We start from the raw sequence: 26,010 nt of genomic DNA, 5'->3' as shown, positions 1-26,010 counted from the left end.
GTGTAGAAATAGGGCCAATGCAATGATTCGTCGCGCTAAACGATTTTACCTTCGTAGCAAATTTAACGAGGCTCGTACCGACCCCAAAAAAACATGGTCGTTAATCAATGATGTTAGAGGAACAAACACAAAGGCTACAAGCCATAGCAATTATCGCTCCCTTTTATCATCAGGGGGACAGAGTATCGCCAATGATTTTAACCATCTTTTTTCTAAAGTATCGGGTACCGCGAGGCAACACACGAACTCGTGTACATTACTCAATAGCGTTTTGGAATCTGCTTATTTACCCTCCTTGGACGAAGATGAGCTTAAAACCGTTCTTTTCAGTTTAAAATCTAATAAGTCCCCGGGTATTGACGGAATTTCAATCAATGAATTACGTAGGTCGTTCGAAGTCCTCAAAACTGTTTTACTATCAATTTTAAACGGTATCATTTATAGTGGAGTCATTCCCTTAAAATTGAAAACGGCAATCGTTATCCCGCTTTTCAAAGCTGGAGCGCGAAATAATATTGAAAATTATCGTCCGATTTCAATTTTACCTTGTATTGCTCAGCTGTTAGAAAAACACTTGTGCTTGGTCATGCCACGCTTTTTGGATAAGCATCGTATTATGTCGCCCTCTCAGTACTGTTTCGTGCAAGGTCGAGGCACTCAAATGTTACTTGAAGATTTTTCTGATTTGCTGAACTCGTCGTTTGAGCGGAATCAAGTCGCGTGCGCGTTATTTCTAGACGTCAGTAAGGCATTCGATAGTGTATGTCACCGTCTGTTGCTAAATAAGCTGTCAATGGTGGGATTTCGCGGTTCCTTTTTATTGCTGTTACAAATTTTCTTCAGGATAGGCGCCAATGTGTTTCGATTGAACAATTTCGAAGTAACTTCTCGATAATTAAAGCTGGTGTTCCGCAGGGTTCAGTACTTAGTCCTTTATTATTTAATATTTATGTGAACGATCTTTCTAATACCGTGCCCACTTCAATATTTCAATATGCGGACGATACTGTAATTGTAGCCTGCGCTTCTAAGTATTTGCACGCAATCTCTTTGCTTCAAAATGCGGCAAATAGGGCAATGGACTGGTTTGATGCAAATTTAATCTCTATTAATACGACAAAAACTCAACTAATTTGTTTTCATAGCCCATTAAAACGAGTCAGTCTCACTTCTCCGCTTTTTTTGCACACGTCTAATTGTCTTAATTGCGCGTGTACCCCTGTGAATTACACATCTACAGTTAAATATCTTGGTTTGATTTTTGATAGCGATCTTGCCTGGAATTCACAGCTCGCTCATATCTGTAAGAAGCTTCGCGCGGTGTCTTGTTTGATGTACAGTGTTAGATACGTTATGCCATTATCCGTTCGTAAGGTTATCATTCATGCCCTGGGCTATAGTGTGCTTCGTTATGGTATAACTGTGTACGGCCACTGTGCCCTTCGATGGAAAATAAGAATCAATTCAATTTTGCGTTCTTTGTTAAAAGTTATTTCTTATGATTTAAGTCTTGATAAAGATACTGACGTATTTAGAGCATTATGTTTTCCGGATTTCGACTCTCTGTTGATAGAAACTGTAGTTTTCCGTCATTTCTAGAATAGTTCTTTTAAAGTACCTTATGCCCCAGCCCGTTGCCTAAGGCCAAAAAAACGTTACTGTATACCTCGGTGCAGCACAAGATATGGCGAACGCATGCGCCGTTACTATGTTCCCTCGTATTTTAACAAGCTTCCTATGAGTATTTTTTCTGCTAGTACAAAATACAAACTGAAAAAAGCGCTCAGAAATAGAATTGTATAAAGATTTCTTTTCTGTGTGTGTCATAGCTTGACTTATCTATGTGGGGTTTTTGTGTTTTACTGTCATTGCTTTATTTTGTCACTGCCTGCCAGGCACTACCTTTCAACCCCGATGAGGCTTCGGTAGGCCTGAATCTGTACATGCTATTTTTTCATTCAATAAAGTATTATTATTATTATTATTATTAAGAAATTGAAATACGCCCCCCCCCCCCCCCCCCCCCAGCCCTCCAACAGCAATTGTCGACCTTTCAATGTTCGATTCGTCTACAACAGAGCGCAGTACCCGCTTGGCATCATTGAAGGTCGCCTCAAGCGACCGAGAAAGAAGACGGTTCGCCACGCGGACGGCGGGTAGGGTAGCAATAGTGCCACTAAATGAGCTGCGCTTAGAGTATCGGCACTCCGTTCCCCGGCATTGTTGTGGGCGCCGCCATTTTGGCTCGTATGCAGAGCAGACGCAACTGCCGACCGTCATGATTCAAAAGTGTGACTTCCTCAGCATTAGATTCGGTGTTAGGAAAGTCACCCAATATTTCTTTGCTCTGTCACGAACTGTTTAAACATTTCTGGAGGGCGTAAAGGCGTTCCCTGTGATTTCAGATAAAGCTTCAGATAACTGGCAACCATGATTTTAAGACACAATATGGCCAAGTGTCGTTACTCTGAAGCGTAGCTTACATAGTGGCACTAGGTAGCAACAAAGAGGAAATGGTTTTGTTGACCTCCGTTAGATGACGCGACGCAAACTTCTTTGCTAATTGTCACGTCACACCGTGCTCCGACGAGCATCACAAGCGGCTGCAGACCGGAGGAAAATGTGTTTTTTGCTTTGCGACTACTTATATCGAATTTCGTTGGTTGTTATGCATCACTAGCCTAAATCCCCTACGAAGCTCGCGATCCGTGCGGAGCCACCGCGCCTCCGACTCCACCAGCAGAAGACGACATGCCTCCGGGGGTGACCGATTGTCTTCCCGGCATCCCCATCGCGCTGGGCTCTCATCATTTCTGTAAAGCGCATGCATACTCGGAGCCGCCGTTGGTAGACCCCCCGTTCCCGTGAAGCTCGGCTACGCAGGAAGTCACGTTCATCTAGAGACCGGCTTCTACTTGGCTCCGGGAAAATCGGCGGATCGAGATCTGGACGCTCCGTACCGAGATTCGGAATCGGCGCTGCTCCAAAAAGACGAGCAGAAGACATCCGGGTTGATTCCAAACGACCAGTGGCGACACGCGCTCCATAAATGTCAGTCGCAAAGCGCGCCAAAACAACGAGTGGAATTCGCCATTAGTGAAATCACAGTATTTCGAGGTGAGGTGGAGCGTTTTCTCTCACTTGTTTAAATATAAACAATACAAAAATACAAGCTGGAAATTCTTTCAACGTTTCTATTGTTGCACTGCCCCCTATTAATATTGAATTACTGATCAATTGCCAGTCGATCAAGAAGCAAAACATTATTCTTACGTCGACAAGCTCGAACCTCAGCATTGTTTCGGGATGGCAGACATTTTCTATAGCTCTCCTTAACTGTGGCAGAAAGCGCGCTTTATTCTTATCGACCACTCCAGGACCTAGAATAAAAAAAGATTGAAACAAAACATTTAGAAAACAAGGAAGTATTCTATTCCATTGCGAAGAAGATTTATTATGAACAAAATTCCTATTTAATTCACTTCAAAATTAATAACAGATGTTATAAATCGTATAGCAAGTTTGACTGAACAGCTTGTCGGTGAAAAACAGTGTATGAGCTGAAATACGTTTTCTTTTTTTGTTGAAAGTTTGTTCGATGTTGATATTAAACACATAACCACAACCTTTAATAACTGTATCACTAATACAGTGTTTTAAACGTATCACTAGCAGCGTTTATCACACCGGCAAAACGTTTCTACACATCCGACCTTAAATGTGGGTCTAGAATAAACCGAAAATGTTTTCAACATCTTTTAGGGTCATTAAAGACATTAGCGGGAGTTTAAGTACGGGATCAAGAATTTTTTTTTGCTCACAGAACAGTGTTTTTTTTTTGGTTTTTTTTTTCTGCAGAGGATTTTTATCTAGGCCTACAATTTTTTAGTTGCGTGTTAATTGGAATAAAACAAACTCAGGACAAGGGACGACGAACATCTCTTTTAACTCGCAATAACATTAACGAACTTAAAAGCCTTTTTTGCAATTCCACACGGCAGATAAAAAGAACAGAACGGGAGATGGGAAGAGCGAAGGAAAGTTTTGCTTGATTGTTTTTTTGCCAAGTCAACTTGAAAACGCGATCTAGAGTTGATTTGAATTTAAGTCAAAGTATACTACGCATGAAAGGACCTTGGAGTGTTCCCATGCGATAGTTCTGTAAATTCACTCGCGAGGGTGACTGTTCAATAGCCAGAATTGATTGTCATTTCTTCCACTGCTGACTGATCTGGCGAGGTTGTTCGGGGAATGTAGTTTGAGGCTAGGACGAGAGAGATCACAGCCTCAGTTTACTAACAAGGTAGAAAAATGAAAGACGTAGAGACACTGTAACGCCGAATAAGAGTGCAGCTCTTGAGAAGCAGGAGGGGAGGGTACTCAGGGGAGGAAATACCTCTCCTTCCTCCTCACCTCCTCATTCTCTCTGCTACTCCTTCTCCCTCCTCTTCCTCCGCTCCTCCTCCTCCTCGTCCTCCTCCTCCTCTCCGCGCGTTACATCATGGGAAATGTCCCATAATGCACCGCGCGGGACCCTCGTGACGTCACACGTGACCTCGCACGTGACGTCACCAGGGTGCCGCGCGGTGCATGACGAGACATTTCTCATAATGCACCGCGCGGTTACGCCGACGGCAACAGCAACGCCGACGCCGCTCAAGCCGGAAACGGGCACCTAACAGCTGCGCTCTAAAAGTCCCAGGAAGAGCTTTCAGGTGAATAAGCTTGCATGAACAAGCGAGAGCGTAAACAAAGGTACTTATATGACACCTCTCTCCTTTTAAATTTTTTACCTTTAGGTAACCCGTCACGAGTATGTTGTTACTTTTTTTTATGAATAAGAACGTTTCGGGAGAAGGAACGAGTAACATATTTTCGTTACTTTATATAATGAACAAACGAGCATCTAGTTACTTCTGGAGCGGAACGTGAACAGAAGTTAACCAACCCTATTCTGCCACAATCACGCGCCTGCGAATTTCGAGGCAAAGCTGTATAGAAAAAAATATATGTGCACGAAGTATGACAGCGTAACTAAAGTTACCACCGAAGTCTCTATTGGTGAAAGGTCCGTCCTTCCAAAAAAGCGTTCAACAAACAAACACAAGATTATTTCAGTTAACCCCTTGGGGAAATTTTTTTATCCTCCATGTATATGTCCTGTCTAGCTTCATTTATTTGAGGTATTCTACTCTCAAAGGACCCATGAAAAGAAAACAAATCATTATTTTTTTTAAACGGTCGGGCTGGGACACGCTGTCAAGAAATAAATTTTTGCGAGAAAAAAAAGGCAATATTGTTGGAGAGATTTATTTGAAATTCTGCGTGCAAAGTCCATAACGTCACGGGTGATTTCGGAATGACCATCTCGGTCGTTCACTCTTTCCACCTCAACGAGAAGGCGAAGCCAATCCACTTCTCCTCCACGCGCCCGAAATGCCGAGAGAGGAAGCCTGTAGAAAGGAGGTGACTACCGACAAAATCGCGTCTCGCGACGTCAATATTGCTCGAACTTTTTCATCGCGTGAAATTCATTTTTTTGACTCGCGTGTCCCTAACAAAACGTTAAAAAAAATAACTGGCTTTTTAAATGGCGTCCAAACTAGGTCAAAGACAGAGTGGAGGCAAATTCCTGTAAGGTACAACAGTTTAACCCAGAAATTCAGAATCTGAGGGGCAATCTCGAACACTTCTCTCCGTAGATGTCAGATGATCAAACGGGTGAAAGCTAAATTGGGTAACAAGGTTAGGTTAGAGAAGTGTCGTTATATTCTAGTTATTTATGTCATTGTCTTCTAACACCGTAGATTCTACACTTTCCCGTCCGAAAGTAGCTTAATTGTATTACTCATTACTCCATAAAAAAAATTATATATATAAAAAAAACGTTATTGGTACTAATTTTTTGTCTCCCAAGGAACTAGGTCGTTACCTCGTTACTGGTAAAATGTAACAAGAGAAAAGTGACGCACTACTCGTTATGCCTTACGCTGTACGATTATGTTTAATTGTCTAATACCTGACATAATTTAAGACCGGATATTTCGTTTGGACTACTCGCAGCCAAGACATCTCTTTCGTATTCTAAAACTAGAAATGTTTAATTTTTAAATGTATGGAGGTTCCAAAACAGGGAAAGACGTTTTGTAGTGTGAACAAAAAAAACTGTAAATATTGTGATACTAAAATTTGGAATTTTTATTTGTAGAGTTACGATTTCTTGAGTCTAAAACTCGAAATTGTATTGTCCCAGCTATCTATATTCAATATCTTATACATCTTACTTTATGAGTTGAAAGTTTAATAAAAGAGGCACATTGTGTTAGTTACATTATTGTTAAATTGTATTTTAGTTGAATTTGACAGATCACTGGCTAATTCAGTACTTTTTTGAAGTGATAGCTTGTGCAATGGTCTAACTATATTTTGTTCGTTACATTATTGGTGAAAATGTAGAAGTATCTATCGTCCTCTCCTGTAATGGCCTTCAAGAGAAGGCGGAAAGTATTAAATGAATGATGAATCGATGTTATATAGAGGTATTGTAAGATAAATATATAGATAAAAAAATGTGGACTTGAAAGCTCTAATTTGGCAGAGTCTTCTCAATGTACGGTACAGAATAAACATACAGGCCAGACGATGAACTTTAAAAGCTCTAAAACCCCACGGCCCAGAAAACAAAAACAAAAAAGCAAAAAAAACAAGATGCTCTTTTGTTTCCTTTAACTCCTCTCAAAGTTTCCAGTCTCAAGTTTTCTAACTTGCAAGGTTATTTTTTAACCTTTACAATGAACAGAAAGATAATGGCGAATATTATATATTGGGGTTTAGGCTGATACCTTCAAATGCAAGTGTATATAACGTTGAATTGTGGCGTTGGAGGCAGGGGTGCTTTTCGAAAACTTCTACTCCTGGTTCAGAAAAATCGACCTCGTAGTAGTTTTTAAGGCGGACGTCTTGCTTGAAGTCTGAATCACCTTTCTGAAATAAATCATTCGAAGAAAGCATTTACACTCGCCACACAGTTAAAAAGAAAATACACGTGATAGGCTGCTTTTTTGCTTACATATCAAAACTGTGGTTTTCAATAGGCTTTTGTGGCGCGATTTCTTCATCTAGGAAACAACCAGATGGATAAACTTCAGTTTGCCACTACAAATTAGCAAAGAAGCGCTAATGTTGTGTTTTCGCTAACATTGTTGGGTTGTGTACATTCTAGGGAGCCTTCATGTGCGCTTTGCTAGGGTGATGCCATCCTTTGTAATACCACTCGCCGACAAACCAGCAGCCATTTTGTTCCTCGGCGATAATCCGTGGGGCTTATAACCCTCCAGGAAACAAGCACCTTATCTCAGAAGTTCGGAGCAGCGTTGTGGAACCCACGGAGGGAGGATTAGCATTTTCCCCCTCGGATGGGATTACCGATGGACACAAAGGCCACTTTCCGGCGCACGGGGAATCAATGAGAGGAACAAAATGGCGGTGGACGAGGGTGTGGGGAGTTGAAACAGGCAGTTGGCATCACCCTATGCGAAGCGCACATGAAGGCACCCTAGTACATTCAATACAAGAAATAATGTATAGCTTCAAGAAATACGAATATTTTAATACCGTTAGAAAATAGAAATTGTAATTCTTGATGCTTCACTTTTCGGTTCCTGGATATATATGCCGACCTCTCGCCACTTTATTAGCGCAAAACACGGAGTCATTTCTCTTATGGTTTCCATCAATTTACAGGGAGCGTCATGTCAAATTTATTAAAGCACAACATTTTAATTTTTAGGTTGAATTGGAACTTACAATAAAAGAGAAGAAAGAAAAGCAGAAATTAGTAGAAAAAACAGTGCATTATAAAAAACACGACAGTAGCCTTCAATGTCTTGGTGTCTTCTTTTGATTTATAAACAAGTCACAGCCGGACGGCTGTGACTTGTTTATCCACACCAGCATAAAATTACATTAAAAACAGCTATAACAGACATGTTCGCCTTTTTTAATTTATTGTAAAACTTATTTATGGGTGTCCCTAATTTCTTTTTATTTGTGACATGTAGGCATTACCCGTTAAAATGAACTTCGAAGTACCCCATTCGTCAACTATATTAGATATACTACGAGCAAGAACGGGCCCTTTAAATCGAATGGTAATAGAATCATGCATAACTGGCGTGTGCAAACCCTCATTCTTAATAACAGGAATGTTTCTCGTGGAAACACATGGAGCCATAGCACTTACACTAGCCATTGAGTGATATACCTACATTTCGCAATTACTGGTTAGCAGTGTCAATTGTTTGTTCGAAGTTTCAGACCTGTTCCACTCTGAGTATTAGAGGCACGGACTTTAATGCGCATGTGTCATTTACCCTAACGTATGTTCAGTACAAGGTCAATGCAGCCCAATATTTGTATCTGAGGGGGCTAGTCATTTAATCGTAGTTCCGTTTTTGAGTTTACACTAAGCTTCTTATTTGGGGAAGGGGGGGGGATCAATTACCTTGTAAGATTTGCACCTTATTAAAATGCCAATCTGTACCTTGTTACACGCCTTGGCGTGGGTATCGTTTTATTTTTTGATACGGAAGTTTGGAGGATTTTAAGAATATTATTAAAACCCCGAGAGATGCAGGCGTTCAGAAACTAGAATTCAAAAGAGGTGAGCTGCGATGAAAGTGAAATTGGCGATACTCGATTAAGCACCCTCCGAGTTTCATCAAACGTACTTGTAAATAGCCCTGAATCCTAGTTATAAATTATGCGACCTACTGCAGATTGAATACTCGAATTCACTTAAAAATAATATAAGAATAATGATACTTCTAGACGTGGTTGTGACATAATTAGCAGAATGGGGATACCAAGTCACTAGAAGCGACTCTTGGACTTGTGTGTTGCATTCACATAATGCAAAGAGAAAAAATCAAAATATAAAAATTACGAAATGGTTCATTATTAATAGGGAATTATTAATTGATAGCGAAGTAATTTACAGATCAATGCCATAACGGAAGTCACCTTGTATGGAGCGTCGCACATACAAAAAGCATTGAAAGAAAGTGCATGCATACCTCTGGCTTGGTGGTTTCCTCCTTGTAGTCTACCACTTGAATGGGCGTAAGAACCTTTTTATGGCTACTTTTCTTTTCTTTGACTTCAGACTAAGAGGGAAATCGAGTGCAGATTAGAGTAGCTATTCAAACTGTAGGACAGAAAACTATTATTTCACTTAAGAAGAAGTTTTGTTTTTAATAACTGGCCATAACTATCGGGGGCTAATAATTAAGTGCATCGTATTGCAGTTCATCGGATATCCAGAGGTCTTAGAAGGGACAGCTGAACGAAATTTGTTTGTAAATAATCTTTATTTTTTTTATCAGTTTTGTTTTCCTTGATTTTGTGGCAGACATTCATAGTAACGTCTCAAACAAATTTCGCACTTCATTATTTTCTCCAAAGTAACATAGGTGCCTGGTATTCTTTTTTTTATAAAACGCAAAGAAACGTTCTTAGTCAGCCTTCTATCTAAGTATAAGTACATTTTGTAATAATCAACACTTTGTTTAATATTTTTCATGATAAAAATTTACTAAAGAACGTGCAAGTCTGCGGCATTTTCCAGCCTACAGCAATGATGCCATATCAAGGGTGAGCAAATATCTAGGTCACACATTGTGCTACATTACCTTCATCAGTTACAACAATCGATGCTTTTTTGTATGACTTACGTTCTCGAAATAAAACTGCTACTTACCTTAAATATTTTAAGTGCGTCTTCTAATAATATTCATGTTAATCGAACGAACGCGACATGGGAGCACATTCCCACTTTCTAGCGACTGAAGGGGATGCTGTCGTTGAACAAAGGCGTGCCTTTCTTCTAAGAGGAAGAGCATGCAATCGGAGCCTGAGATAAAATTTTCTGAGCAGTTCTTTGGTAACATTTGTTCTTGATACTAGTCATAATAGTAACACATGACACGAAAAAAAAAAGAATTTCTTTATTCGAAAAATTAAGCGGGAGCTCATGCTAGCCATACGGCGTAGAACGCATCGTCTCACACATGCGTTCTCATTTGCAGAGCCTCTTTCTTTGGCATTCGAAACTTTCTTGGCATTAGGAACTGCGTTCAGGCTTGCAAGGTTCACGCCGGCCAGGCGGCAAACATTGAGACATGTTATAAATTCGACTACGTTTGTATATATCACCGCAGCCAGCACGTTAGTTTGGCAGAGAAAGGTGACGGCGATTCGGTTAGGAAAAGCTACCTACCGCGAGAGGCCCTGAGAGCAGTTCCCTAGAAATACTCGACGTGGCAGTTATCTCTCTGACATGTGTGAATACCCTTTTCGAGCACTTCCCGAAACGTGCGTTGTAATTATAAACATGATTCTAACCGAAGACGACGTACAACAAAAGAAACAAGGCACAAACGAGCACGTCTCAACTTTGTGTTCGAAAGCTTTTTTTCTTGGAGAGGTGAGTGTTTGTGCATTGTGCCATTTGTCGTCCGTTGTCTCTGATTAAAATAATGTGTAATGTTAACCAGCCTGCCTGTTTATTAACCTTGTCTTGTAATTGTACATATGACTTCTGGTAATTCACATGCGGTGAACCGAATTTGCAATAATGAATTAAGTGAAGACGGAGCAAAAAGCAAAACAGAGATACTGTCCGCGTGTGTAACAAAAGTTACGACTAAAATAGACGCCGAGGAAGTCGTACAAAATACCTCTTTATCAGAATAGATATGGCGAGTTGTTCTGTTATACAGGGTGTCCCATAAAGATCTTTACAACTTTGACAATCTTGGGAACGAAAAGACGTATAAAGGTGCGGTTTGCAGTAGTATGTTAAGAAATACTTAAAACTTTTGTTCAAACAACTTAACATGACGTGTTTTTTTGTGTTTTTTTGCAGGATAAGGACATTTTTTTTATGCAGACATGATGAGCCGGACCGGGGCGGAGGTGGAGCATCGAAGTAATTTTCGGAATGCTATTGATGAAGCAGACATTGAAATTTGTTAAGTGGTTAAAAAAAAAAAAACGATAGGTGTTTTTTTATTATTTTACCGCAATCCACAGATTTTACCCCTTTTGTTTCTAAGGTGTAGTCATTAAATTTGTAAATACCTTTTTGGGTCACCCTACTTTATTTCGGGCTCGACCGGTTGAAAGTTTCAATCCTCATTTGATAGGTTATGTAACGTAGCGTGCGATAAAGCACTATTGGAAAATAAAAAGAAGCAGCGACCTTACAGCTGTGTTTATTGCGTCTGGCTAATGAGAACTCAAATACTTACGCTAGTTCAGAATTTTAGAGGTAATAATACTTACCTGTGGACTATAGAATACTTGCTGCTCAACGATAGGATGAATTTATTAAGATATTCTAGTTTTAAGTTGACTTCTACTTTAATTAATTGTCACGCCCTCTAAAATCAATCATTGCCATTTGCGGGTAAAGACCAGCGATTTGCAAGGTATAAACGAGGCTTTCATTCAAAATTTCACATGTTCTTTTTGATTTTAAGTTCGTAATGGGAATACTGTGCTTGTCCTTGAAGCATAGTTAAAAACTTTGTAATAAAAAACTGCTGGTGCCACGTTTTTCACTTATCTTTATATTTTGGCTGCTGTCATTGGCTTTCGTGCGCTCAGGGAAAAGCAGCTGCACGAATTGTTTTTGATAAAATATATGTGATGTGCTTTAATGGAAGCTTCACCTGGCAGTTTCCTTCCACAAACCCTGTTTTACATGGACAGCCGTGCAAAAGTGTATATTTATATCGAGTTATTGGTACACGGCTCAGTGATCTGAAAACGTGCACTGGTGTACTATCGTGAGCTGTATGAGCGGGAACGCCGGCTCACATGGCCTTCGATTCATTCTGCGCTACCTCGAGGATGAAAAACAGCGTAGTGGAGAGAGAGAGAGAGAGAGAGGGGGGATGAAGAATCTGCGAGGGTGTGGACAACTACTTTGCAAGGGAGAATACATTTCATGCTGCTCATTTGCATTACACAGCACGCCTAAAGGGCCATATCCTCTCCTTGCAGATGGTTGTAAATCTGCGTCAGTCAACGGATGTGCTGGCCACGACAACGCGCTGTCGGAATCGGCTTCCACCCATCGTCCGGCCAAACCGGGCACACACCTTTGCTTGAAGTCAAGCTTGACGACGTTATATTTTCTACGGGCGTCTGCGGTGTTCTCGCAATGACAGTATAGAGCTGGAAGTAGACGGTACGAAAATGTGGTAACGGGAAAGACTGTGCTACGCTACTGGCTCCAATATCCGATATTTGCAGGAAAGAAACCTGTCGTTCTTTCGTTTTCCTCGGTACACACATGTAAATTACAGCTTTTATGTAGTCCTGCTTTTTTGTGTTTTTCTCACTTGGTAATTGTTAAGTAATTTTTGTTTGGACCTCAAAAAACAGTTGTTGCAGACATAATGCATAAATAATGACGTACTAGAATTGTCCAATTTTTGGGGGGTGGCCGGTAGTGTGTAAAAAATAAATGTATCCGAATTCATATTGCATTCAAGTTTTATAACTCGTCAGAGTCTGTTGGCTATATTACTTTAAAAAATTTATCTATTCACAGATTTCTCAATTTGATTAAATCCAATGGGCTTTGACCACTTTATTTCTACAAAGAGCGTGTACAAAAAAATATTTCGACCTACTCTGGTGCAAAGATTATTTGTTCTGTTTTTTGCTTGTTAAACAAGCTGCGACACATCGACCGAACGAATCGTGGCCCGTCCACCGGACACCAGAGGACGCATAGTCAAGTGCTTTGACTCGACACGCCTACGGTGATACAGCGAAAACCGTTTAGAAGGAACCCACACACAGCGAAATATTGTCGATATCAAACTCAGAAAGAATTTGAATAAAAATGCATGTAAGAAGTACTTTTTATAATGAACAACATAGTGGCTATATCGAACTGTTTCCCGCGGGAAGGCGTTCAAAAACGCGATAACAATCGTCTTCAGACCTCTCCCTCCGCCTCCCCCTCCCCCCCCCCCCCCCCCCAAAAAAAAAAGTAAGAAAGAAAGGAAAAGTTTTCAAGATTCAAGTTGTGAACAGAATTGAGCGAAGAGAAGCGATTAAGAAGGGGAGAAAGCTAAAGAATACACCCTGCATGCACGCACATAAAAAAATCTTTTCACCACAAAACTGCTTCCCACGAAGAGATGCGATTCCAAAGGGGAGATAAGCAAAAAAAAAATGTGCACGCATGCGAAAAAAGATATCTTTCCAGCGCGTTGTTGCAAAGCGAAAGCGAAGAGGTGAGAAAGAAAGAAAAGCTCTCGCCTTACAACGAACGCATCGTGTAAGTTTGTTGTATATGTTTTTTGATACATCGAACTGATCGTAGCGTTCCCTGCAGTTTGTTATAAACGGGTTTGACTGTATATGGCGCTCCCCACCACTCTCAGTTTAGAGGGGAAAAAAACAGTGCTCCGGGCATCCAGACGTCTGAACTACGTAAAACCTGTCCGCGCAACGCTATTGTACTTCCCCGGAGTGAGATGTATACCCCAGTAGAGTATATGCTGTGCACATCCGAGTGAGCGCACACTCTCGCCGCCCCCTCTCCACTACACAGATTTTTCAGCCTCAAGATAGCGCAGCAGACATTAAAGGCCATGCGCTCCGGCGTTCCCGCTCATACTGTTCGCAATAGCACATCATTAGATAGTTTTTGAGAACCGGTTTTGTACACCCGATACGGTTCGATGGGCCCTCCGGTTCCAACTGCTCATATGCGAGTCTTCTGTAGTAGCGGATGCGCAGTACGTACCGAAGGGTCCACCATATCTAATGGGCAAAAACAGTTCCTAAAACTTCCTGCTTACATTACAGTGCAAGAACGAAAGTTCATGGCATATAATAACGGTGCTCCTCGCTTCTAAATTGGCTTATAATGAGGACTGTGAACTGAAATATCACGAAAAAAAGCCAGGATTCATTTTCAAAGTTGTGAGCCAACGTAGGCATTTTATGTCCACTTTGGTTTCTGCTTTATGCTGAAATGGTCAGAACTAGTCAAACACTTTTACAAAGGAAAACAATATTTTAAGGGAAGGTAAATGAAGGCATTGAAACAGGCAGACACAGTGCATCATTCCGATGTTCAGCCGATTCTCCTCTCATTTTTAACGCACTCACACCCTTAAGACATACAGAACTGGTATCTTGCAGTGGTCTAAAAAGTACTGAGGTGACTGTGATAAAAAGCGAACCAAGTGCTAGGGGGTGATGCGTCGGCGCGTCGGCTCGTCTGCTTCCCAGGGCGTCTGCGGGCGTGCGTTTGCGGGACACGTGTTCCTTCTTCCCGTGGATCCCGAGTCCGAAGCCAGCTTTGCGATCCTTCCACGTAAACGAGTCAAACTTTTCCTTGTCATCTGTGGAATGCGACTGCGTATTGCAGTAACAGCGCGACGTTGCGGTGCGACGAACGACGACTGCCGAGCACAAAGTCCGGGCCCCTTGACGACGTTCCGCGCGTGTTCGAGATTCCTCCGCGGGTCGGCGGTCGGCCGCGTTGGTGACGCGCAGTAACACCGGAATCCTTCGCTTGCTATTGGCTGACGCGTAAAGAGATGCCCCTCCCGTTTTCTGGGGTCATCTCAGAAAGGGGGGCGTGCCGGGTACTTTGATGGCAATTTTAATAGGGAAATCCTCCGCGCATGACCGTAATTTTATGATTTTTAGGATCCTTAGGGCCTGTAGATTGATTTATCGCCATAAATAGACCATCGCAGAACGCTCCGGAGGGGCCTTTTAAAACGTTTGTCACTGTGCACTTGTAAGACACGAATTATTATGTATAAACAAGGAATTGAGAAACTTACTCCTCGAAAAGAGACCTCGTGTCTGATTAAGAACGTTTTTTTAGAAGGACCATTTGTTTGCTCCTTTAGCTGAGACCAAGTCTCTCCATAGATTCCACCTTCAGCATACTAAAACAAAAGTAAAAATGCACATTTAAGTGGAGTCATTCTATCGATGATGGACCATTTGTTTTAGAAACAGCAATAAAAAATGAAAGCGACCCATACGAAAATGTAATACATGGCCCTGATATATTTTATGTATGGCTATATGTGATAATATAAGGAGTCAAATGTGGCCAGATACAGCCATATATGGGTGCAAACACGGCAGCACATCGCCATATAAGTTGCCAAATACCGCCATATATGGCCATAGAAGTGCGTAAATACGGTCATATTTCGCCATGTATGCGTGCCAATACGGCCATAGATTGCTGTATAAAAGTTCAAATACTGCCATATATAGCCCGCTCGCGACATAGATGGGTAAAATATATCTCCTGATAATGATATTAGGGCCTGTTTCGGTCATGCAAGCAAAACGTTATATGTAGTTGCGAAGGCACTAGTTGATTTATCTATATTGCATGAGTCTCATGTAATTCCTTAACTACTGTTAACATTCTTAAGGTGGAATTATTCCAGATATTTGGACCAATTAATCAATTGCTCATTTTGAAGATTAAAAGACAAATGAAATTTGGTTTTACATTTGGCGTGTAACAATTTGACGAAGTGCATAAGTTCGGAAAGCGAGTTAATCAAACAATGGATTTTAGAACGCAGCTCTTAGGCGCCCGTTTCCGCATTAAATGGTGTTGGCGTCGCGGTCGGTGTTGGTGTAAACGCTCCGCTAAATTTATCGGGAACTTGAATTGGTGTTCATGTCACTTGACGTCAATTTTCCCGCTAAATCTAGCAGTGAAACTAATTTTGTTCATGTTTCCCCGCTAAATTTAGCGAGGAAACATGAACCGTTAGCTTACTGAAGATGCAAGACGCTACTTCCTCGTCGCGAATCCTTTACCCTTCGAACGGCTGCGAAGCCGTTGCGCCCGGAGTACCCTACGCAGCATCTGTCACAAACCGTTCGCGCAGCATCGCAACCATCCGTTTGCGAGCGTCTGCGATTCATCGTGTGTTGAAAGTCGGAAGATGTGCTCTCCCTGGTGTCTTTTATGTTTAGCTCTTTCGTAAAAAAACTTGAAGTTTAACAATGCGAACCTATCAGTGTGCACATCATTTTAAATTGATTAGTATATATATATATCTTCGTGGACATCGGTGTGCAAGAAATAGTCGCACTTAGTTTTTCATTTCAAATGATATTTTGGGCTGGACAGCTTCTTTGGAAGTTCAAAAGCTGGACTTCATAGAGCTGCCCTCTTCGCTCGGTATTGACAGCAGGGTAGACGCTATGCGTGTTTTAAGCCAATCATGTCTCCGGTTAGTGTCACCTGCCTACAGTCTAGAAGCTGGTGATAAGGCAGAACACGGCACCTGCCCCAAGCCCAAGGCCACACATAGCATTCGCTACACTATCAACCTTGTGTACAAGTGACAAATCCTCGTGTTGCGGTCATTGTTGGGATCAGGACCCGGTCCTGGTCGGGATGCCCCAGAATATAAACCTTTTGTGTGTGCACTCCCGTTGTGGCGTTTCCTTCTCTCCATTTCTCTCTCTCCCAAAGCTGAAAGCGTGGTAGAACGTGTGCCCTTGGCGAAGCAATCAGCCGTAAACTTCTTATCACTTGACTATGCTCTGTGTGAGCGGGAAATGGCAGAAACGTGGTCGCGTAGTGTGACGGATGGCGCATTAGCCGTTGGCCATCTCGAAATGCCTGCTGCCGGACCTAGTTTGGCGTGTGTTGCGCCCTGAATGACTGCTGCAGATTCTGCTTCTGCAGCAAATTCGAAAAGTCCTACCCGCATATCGGCAACAAGCGATTTCTTCAAAGAAGCCGAGATTGTTTGGGGGTGCATGTTCGGTTCTACAAATTACAGCTTGTGCTACATCGTGTTGAATCTTCACGGACACCTTCCTTCTCGTTTTTTTTTTTTTGTTTGAGTGGTCATGCCCGTGTCAAAATATATCTTGGATTACAACTTTCAAGTGCGGTATCGTCAACGTAAGTGCGCTGCAACCTACTTTGCGTCCATTGATCGTTTTCTAGAGGTACTCTTCCAGATTACCTCTAGAATTAGGCCGTGTCTATCTCCTGGCAGCCGGGAGAATAATTTCTTCGAAATTCTACCAGCAGTGACCGGCCATTGGCCGTCTGATAGCATGTCACAACTGCAGGTAGAGTACTGATTTTTTTATTCTCCCTGCGTTGCTTGATAACACGTTTCACGGCCACGTCTTCGTGGATACACGTTTCATGGACACACGTTTCGTCGACACTAACGTTTCATCGATATTCGCCACGCGAATGTCGATTATCCTGCTTTCCTTGGCAATTAAGTTGAGCGAAATGAGAAGTGGCGTAAACCACAGCTTATGTAAAAATTAATAAAGTTGGTACATGCTCAATATCCAATTGGTAATTTTCTTATACAGTTGAGAAGTCACTTTTGTTAAATATTTGTCGAAAACAACAATATATATAACGGTTGCCTTATTTGATTGGGACATATCTGGCCTTATATTGGAGACATATATTCGCGACCCCAGCGACCTATAGGGGGCGCCACCACCAAACAAACATGGCGGCTGAGTCCAGGTCGCGTCGGCTCGGCCACGCCGCCTGAACGGGCGGCGCATTCAATTTAACAAATTTTCTTTTGTTGAATGCCCAATTTTATGGGTATTTGAACTGAGACAGTTAAGTGTAGCCAGTGCGCATAAACTTGCCAAGCATAGTTTTGTTTTGCCGGTGTTTTTTGTTCTTTTCATGTCAAACTTTCGTTTCGGAGACTTCGATCAAAGCCGAAACTATGGGCTCCGGAGACACGGTAATAGACTCTAATTAGTTTTGATCATCTAAGGAAAGCGGCGAGGGCTACAAAATTGTTCCACCGAGAGTAATATTTAGCTAACTCGCATGCCTCGACCATGCGACTTATCTGTCCGCGAAATTGAGCTTTTGTGCCTGTCCGCGTTTCAAGAAACAGCTCCAGTCGTGTGCTCGGTCAAGAACATAGGCTGCAAGAAAATTACGAAAATTAAGCAAGCGCTTTTTGAGCTAAGGAGCATGTCAACTCGCTGGCGCTTCACTAAGCAGCTGATACTCTTAATTCAATTCAGGTTTTAGTAGCAATCGAGAAGTCATTTTGACGAATATGCGGATTATGTATTATATTACGTACTATGGGGGGGGGGGGGGGGTCCCACTAAAGCGATATTAGTATATTCTTCGAGTTGAAATATGAACTTAGTTAACTAACTATTAGGTGAACTGCTGAATGAAAGTATATTGGACAGACAGAGAGATACTGCTCAAGCTTAGCCAAATGGTTCTAGCCGGTAGAACGGAGACGAATGCGGACAAACTGAGGAGAGTCCTCATCGGAGATTCACTCAGACCTCCCTGCATTGAACTTGACTCCGAATCCTGAACGGATAAAATTAGTATTTTTTGTGGCCGGTCAACCTGAGCAATGTAGACGTATATTGCTGCTGGCTTCGACAGGGGTTATAATATAAATATTGGAGGCACGATAAATCCTAATGACGTGACAGCTTCTAACTTTGCGAGACGCGTCCCCCACCTTTTGAAAACAGATAATTTTCCTCATTAATTATATGCAGCGAGCAGGTTTTCCGAATCAAGTAATTGCAAAATTAGCCCAACTCCTTCAATCTGGTCTTTTTCGGCGAAAAGCCGCCAAGATGAATAGCCAACGCACCGGCCGGCGTTAGTAGCTAAATTAACCTGAAGCTAATCGAGCACAACCAAACTCAAGGAAAGCAGCTATCGAACCTTCCCATTCACTTGACTGCAACCAACGTTACTAAAACACTCAGTTGAGAAACTCGCCGTCGAAACCTGGGCCGCTGGCGTCCACCGAGACCAAGCTAAATGCGACAACAGCGCCACTCTTTATCATTTGTCTGTACTGTGGTCACCTTGAGCTTTTTGAAAGCCTGTTTTTGCGTAAAAACAAACGAAAAAGACTCTTTTTGTATGAAATTTATTGGAGTTTAGTACAAAAAGAGGGGCGCGTTATGTTTTTTTTTTAAATCTTTAGTTTGCAGGGTTTTGCGGCACAATTAATATTGTTTTTATACAACCATGCCTCAGCGGGCCTTTCAGGTAGCGCGTCCCGTCCTAGGTGCATTTTAACTTCGGTAGTTGATCGCGGCGCGTCCGCCGGGAAGACGGGGGTGGCACCCCTGTAACCTCTTCCGCAGTATCTGTTCTTAAAGCCGAATTAGAAGCCACGTGCAGTTCCTCGAAGGGCCTCTGCGGGAGAAATGGTGGCGTTGTGTTCGTCATTAGCTCGGTGCTCGGAGACAGATTGGGGCCATTCTTTGGAAGCTGTCGCTATGGGAGTTTCCCAACTGAGTGTTTCAGTAACGTTGACTGCAACATTGGTGTTCCCTCCAGCGAAACACTTCGTCTGTCGACCTCAGTCCACTGTTCTACATCCTTATAAAGAAACCACTTATCAGTTACCAAGCAGTCGTCACTTTGAATATGATTAGAGACAGACGAGAAATCAAAACGTTTTTCCGTGATTCCTCCTTATCCAAAAAATTGAAAGCACGCGACCGTGTGTTGTGGAGTAAACGGGCTTTCAAACACGTGATGGAAAGAAACAATCTACTGAGGCTTCACCACACTAATGAACACTCAGGCAGACTTAAGAAATTTTCGGACCTTCGTCAAACATTGCTCGCCCCCGCGCCGACAGCACGTGTCCGCGAAAGCCATCAGAGACGCGGCGGGGCGCGGAGCGACCTGGACCGACTGGTTCCCGGTTTTCCCGCTTGGCGGCGTCCGTTTTGCTGGAGTCGCGAATACCCCTCTTTGGGCAGACCGAGATATGGATATATAAAAAATTGGGCATATCTGGACAGATATGCCTTACATAAACTGATAGCTTTATATGGCCAGTTATGGCCAATTTTTGTATAAAACCATATATATATTTCATGTAAGTCCAGATATGCCATTTTCGTAAGAGTAACCATTGTGGTACGTATTTGTCTCCATTATTCAATAAAGAAAGAAATCACTTTATTATTTCAGCTTACTTCCGCACTTTGTGGGTTTCAATAAACGTTCTGTGCTAAAAAAATATGTTTAACAAAAATGAATACCTTTCAATGTATGCTTCAGGAAAGAATATACACCAACGCGCTATTTACAAGAAAGCGGGCTTTGGCCAAATGATATTAAGCGCTGCGTTTCAGCAGATACAACATTTGACGACCATGAAGCGTATTCGCGTGCGCCGCGCCGTTTTATACTGCCATCGCTGTGAAATGACGCCAACAACTTCTACAGAGCGTCGTCTATCGGAACACGACACCCACCATGTCAACAAAGCCGCATACCACCCATCGGCAAATGTCAGGTTCGATGGTTCACACTTTAAGCTTAAAACCGACGTAAAGTCAGCACGGAATGAAACCCGACCGCCGGAACGCGTCGCCATCGAAACAGGCTGCTCCACCTGGAGAGCCACTGAGAACTAGTGAAAATGCTCCGGGGTGCAAAGGTGCAGGCCCTACTTAGATGTACTCGACTCTCGCGCGGCGCGTCTGGGACTTCCTGCTTCGTCGGTGGAGCGCTGTAAGCGCCGTAAGCGCCGTCACTCGGAGTTATTTTGTGTAGCCGCACTGTTGCCTGGTGGACACCGGGCGGTCACTTAGCCTTTCTGCGATAGGCCCTGCTTAGACAGAGTGATAAATTTTTTCCGCCCTGGAATTGATACGCCGGGCATATCGGTGGTTACCAAAGTGAGCGTCAGCGAGTAATTCCTCAATTTTTATGAGAATAGACTGATATACTCGCACGAAAGCATGCGCATTGCTTATAAAAATCAAGTCCTCCGCGTCGGTCTTTTGCAGCATTTGTTTTCTATCAAGAGTATGGTTCTGCCGATAAACGAATTTTATTTCGCGTCTATAACGTTTCACTATTTCTGGGAAACCGCGCGTGGCACGTTGTTCACCGAATCCTCCGCGTGGCTCTGGTGACATGTCATCAAGCACTACGGGTGTTCAGTGCACCAAATGTTTCAACTTTCATTTCCCCCTTGCGACACTCAAAGTGATAATTGATGATAGCGCTGAAGAGATACCGCTGGGCATCCGATACACAAAGCGATAATTAATGGGTGCACTGGACAGGTCGGACCAGAATCTGCACAGAGTGACGTATTGTTCAAGGCTCAAGTCTCTACGATTAAAGAAAGGTTTTGCTGAGTGCGCGAGTTAGTATACCTGCGTTATGGCATTCGCAGCGAGGCATGCGAGCCTGAAGAACACGAGAGGTTTATGGACGAGCTCTGGGAGTGGACGTATGGATGTGCTCATATATTATATACAAAATATTTTAGTCGCAACCTTCAGTTGGCTGTCAGCACTCGTCATGTGTCCCAACTTGTTCTTCTCTCTCGTATGTCGCGCTCTTTTGCTATGAGTACTGCTAATTATAAAATTAAGATACGTATAGCAAATAATAAAAACTGCGCACGCCAGGAGAAGACACCAGGGGCGTGCTCCGCTGGCGTGCGCGCAAGCAGCTTGCTGCTCCTAGCATCGAACTTCTCGCTCTATGCGCAAGCCGCAGGTTTCGACTGGGCGAAAATGCGGCGACGCGAAAGCGCCCTGAGCGACGGCGCTTGCAGCGCGCCACTGGTGAAACACAAAAGTCTCAGACGCGCCGCGCGAGAGTCGAGCACATCTAAGTAGGAACCGCACCCTTGCACCCCGGCGCATTTTTATTAGTTCTGAGGGGCCCTTCAGGTGGAGCACCCTGTGTCGATAGCCACGCGTTCAGGCGTTCGGGTTTCATTCCGTGCTAACTGTACAATCTCGGTCTTCTGCAGGGACGATAATCCTGTTCGCACCCTCCTCGCCTAAACTATGAAGGAAGCCAAGTTGGGACAAGTCAAAAGGTGGAGAGGATATGGGAAAAGGTGGAGTAAGGAAAAGTGGAAAGAGCGATATGTGCGTTGGCCTTAAGGAGGCAATCACGACAGGAAACGGCCGCCTTAATCGGGTCAATCATCTACATTTTCTTCTACTTAGCATTCGGCCCACGTTCAAGCAAAATCATAACTGCACCTCCGCAGAGTTAGTGTATGGTATACCGCTTCGTTGGTTTAGAGACTTCTCCGAGACTGGAATCATCGGCTTATCTTTCCCCAGAGATGTTCCCCGTGAGTAAAAGGGATAGATGGCTGTTTGAAGAGACCGCATAAATCGGTTTCTAAACACATTGCGTTAGGATTTACCACAGAGGTGCCCGAAGGTGGTGGAAGCTTTCGCTAAAATTGTGGAAGTACTGCCTCACCTGAGTAAATTACGAAGAAAATAAAACTGGTTTTCCTATGCTTTGCATGTAAACTTACAAATATTTTGTGTCCCTGTGGCGCTTATAGAGGCCGAATGAAGTGAAGAAAAAGTGAGCTAATTTTGTTGTCTTTCCATTTAACCAGTCTTTAGTCGTAATAAAGGCATCATAGCCCAAAAGGATTTCCTGATGATTTTGAGAAAGAACGCTTAGCAATAACCTTTCCGCACACAAAAACAGTTATTTTCTTTCTCTTGACTCAGAAAGTTTAATGTATTTTTGCTCCCAATTAATAAATGCACCACCTTCCAGCGTCCCTGTACTAAATGCTAGCGCGATAAGTTAAGAAAGCGATTCATGCAGACCCTTGAAACCGCCATCGATCCCTTTGACTCACCCGGTACTTCAAAAACTTGCGGCAAATCTACCAGCATATGCAACCACATCACCTCGGTTTTTGAGCTCTCGAAGTATCTTTTACAGCCAAAAGTTAACAGCGTGCGCGCATGCCTTTCTACGTAAGGAGGGTTTGATGAAGAGTTTGACACCATCTTACGACGGAACTTTCGAAGTTCTGGGACGTACCACGAAAGCCATGTTATGTAATAGTCGAACACAGGTTGTCGGAATAGAGCGCATGAAGACACCTTCGCTGAACTTTGACGCTTTCCAGAGCCACGTGACTAAAACAGTTCGATATAGACCCTTTTCTAAAATCTGTTTTATGTTGGGAGCTGTGGTATACCTGCAAAATGCCGGCTGCAGCAGACACTGCCGAAGCTGAAACAAATTGTTTTTACTAATTTCCATTCGATATGAAGTAGTAGATCGCAATGAATTTTGGGGCGTGTGATCGCAGTCATGGTTAAGTAGCTAAGCTTAGCAGAAAAATTCAATTTGTTAAAAGTGGTCACGTGACCATGTGAGAAAAGCACGTGAGGTATAAGTGGCAACTTGATTGTGTTCAGGTGACACTGACGTCTTATGAAACCGTGACACTATAATGTCACCATGTATAGATTTACCAGAAAAATGATTCCATCAATGCGATTCCATCAGTTAGGCAGAATCGGTTAGGGAAACGAAGCGGGAAAATTTTTCTGCTACACTTAGCGGCAAAACGTCCGTGCTAAATTATTGTCTCTTACGTTACTATTCATAATTTTCTCTTGAGTGTTGTGCGATAATTGAAATCTGAAAGCAATAGTGGATATATAAACTTGGTGGTTAATTTTACTGAGCATATAGGCCCGTGATGAGTACTTGATTTGCAGCAGTGAGAAAACGTCAGGGATCACTTAACCAAAAAGTAACTGCTCCTTGTTTCAAAATCAATCATAGGGGTCCTTCTTGAACGGAGAAATCCTAGTCAGAACAGATTGTGACTATTTGGACTAAATTATACTCGTAAAAACATAAGAAATAGAAATATATGTCAATATTTCACCTTTCCCTTGTATGATAAGTCTGCTGAAATTCCAAAGAGATCATCCCGATTAATTTTGTTACATTTTGTGTCCTCTTTAGAGCAGAGAAAAAAATCCTTCTCCACCTCCGAAATAAGGCATTCATCGTTCGCAGAATGTGCCAGAAATACATGATCTAGGGAGGGCAAAGATGTTTAGATCAGTGGCATCAAACCATAAAAATTCAACGTCAAGATATCTCGTAGCATGACTGAAATAGCATTGCATGCTTTACGGTCTATCGTACTCAGACATTTTTTTATCGCCTGCAACGACTATGTTTGGTTGTTGCAATATTCATAGTTACTAGTTCCTAGAACCGATCGTGAATTTGACAAAAACAATCTACATAAATAGACTTTATTGGGTTGGGTTGACGCTACGCATGCAGTACCCGTATATCGGATGTCAACAAAACTAGCGACATGTTTGGGCAACAAACCAAGAGCAGTGAAGAATTAAAAACACTAAGCGTCCTTTTTCTAGACAACTTGGGAAGCAGCCGAGTAAATTTGCGAGCTCGGGGACCCCCCATAGGAGCTCAGTTGCCCTATGCTTCACGGCGGAACTAAGCGCGACCAAGCGGGACCGGGACAACGCCGTCTGCTGCAATTGGTGAGCGCCGCGGCGCTGACCAACCACCACAGACGACGATGTCTCTTGGTCCCGCTTAGTTCCGCCGTGAAGCATAGGGCCCCTGGGGGATATGTGGGTACCTGGGAACCTAGTTTGAGATACCAGTCTTTAGGCGAAACACTAAGGGGACATAAGCATGGATGTCTATACGGTGTTCTAGTGGCTCACGACTAAATAACATTGGGTCTTTTAAATTTCGGCTAGGTTGGAGGTCTTTCTTATAGACGCTTTTAGCGAGTCAGTTGCCCGAGCTACCACCAGTCGGCACGCCCTCCGCGCGCTTTCCGGGCCGCCATAGCCGACCTTCAGTTCATCGCCGTTGCTCCGCGTTGTGTGCTGCACCTGCCACCACCGGAGCTTTGTTTTCGTGTTCTTTACGTTCAGCGTTGCAATCGTGTTTTCTTTAGGTCTTTTCGATAATTCGGGATTTCACTTAATCATTTAATATGTGCATTTCAACATAGCTCTTGTATTTTCTTATTTATGGAATGGAATCGGACAGCGAATGGACCGACCATACAAGATTGTGGCCTAGGCTTCAGAGACCATGTAATTTCATCAAATTTTTAGGTTTTTGTCGCTAATAAAGGGTAGTCAACACCATTGCGGCCCATGCAAATTTCAACTGACGCAGTAAGGATCTCGCAGTCGTGCTTCTCGCTGCATGTGCGCGCTTGTTTCCGTAAAGCCGAACCGCATATAAACGATTTAGCGTGCGACGAGCCGAGCGACGGCGACAACGACGGCAGTCATCGACGAGCAACGGAGATTTCTCACTGTCGCCCGTCGCGTCGCTCGGTTTTCGAATTCCTAGGGAACTTAGAGCTCACCGTCTTCGTCACTTGCTCCCGTCGCTTCCATGCGGTTTGCCTCATCGCGGGACTGACCGAGCGACAGCGAAGCGGGTCGCCGTCGCTTGTCTCGTTGCTCCCCAAAATCGCTTGCATGCGCTAAACACTTAATATCGAGGCGTTAATGGTTCAATGCTGTGTGCATCGAAATTAAGTATAAAGCGCATGCAAGCGATTTGGCGAGCAACGAGACAAGCGACGGCGACCCGCTTCGCTGTCGCTCGGTCAGTCGCGCAACGAGGCAAACCGCATGGAAGCGACGGGAGCAAGCGACGAAGACGGTGAGCGCTACGTTCTCTAGAAATTCGAAAACCGAGCGACGCGACGGCCGACAGTGAGAAATCTCCGTTGCTCGTCGATGACTCCCCGTCGTTGTCGCCGTCGCTCGACTCGTCGCACGTTAAATCGTTTACATGCGGTTCGGTTTTACGGAAACAAGCGCGCACTTGCAGCGAGAAGCACGACTGCGAGAGCCTAACTGCGTCAGTTGAAATTTTCGTATGTCGCAATGGTGTTGACTGCCCTTTATTAGCGACAAAAACGAATGTATGTGATGAACTTACATGGTCTCTGAAGCTTAGGCTATAATCTTGTGTCGTTGATCCGTTCGCTGTCCGATTCCATTCCATAAATAAGAAAATACAAGAGCTATGTTGAAATATAGATATGAAATGATTGAATGAAAGCCCGAAATATCAAAACGACCTAAAGAAAACACAAGATT

General features: G+C 43.1%; 1 protein-coding gene across 1 annotated transcript in view; it reads right to left on the bottom strand.

Annotated features, from left to right (window-relative positions):
- Nucleotides 1-26,010, bottom strand: part of LOC115323066 — a 116,375-nt gene that overhangs the window by 11,177 nt on the left and 79,188 nt on the right. Inside the window, exons 7-11 of the mRNA XM_040211139.1 lie at nucleotides 23,781-23,935; nucleotides 14,883-14,990; nucleotides 9,075-9,164; nucleotides 6,843-6,984; nucleotides 3,274-3,380 (exon numbers count right to left, since the gene is read on the bottom strand). Coding sequence (XP_040067073.1) covers nucleotides 3,274-3,380; nucleotides 6,843-6,984; nucleotides 9,075-9,164; nucleotides 14,883-14,990; nucleotides 23,781-23,935 — 602 coding nt within the window. The remainder of the gene's footprint in view (nucleotides 1-3,273; nucleotides 3,381-6,842; nucleotides 6,985-9,074; nucleotides 9,165-14,882; nucleotides 14,991-23,780; nucleotides 23,936-26,010) is intronic.

The sequence above is a fragment of the Ixodes scapularis genome, unplaced genomic scaffold (assembly GCF_016920785.2).
Source record: "Ixodes scapularis isolate PalLabHiFi unplaced genomic scaffold, ASM1692078v2 PGA_scaffold0__279_contigs__length_252992795, whole genome shotgun sequence".
Lineage (NCBI taxonomy): Eukaryota > Metazoa > Arthropoda > Arachnida > Ixodida > Ixodidae > Ixodes > Ixodes scapularis.
The sequence above is the reverse complement of the archived record's forward strand: the minus strand, read 5'-3'. Positions and strand labels throughout refer to the sequence as shown.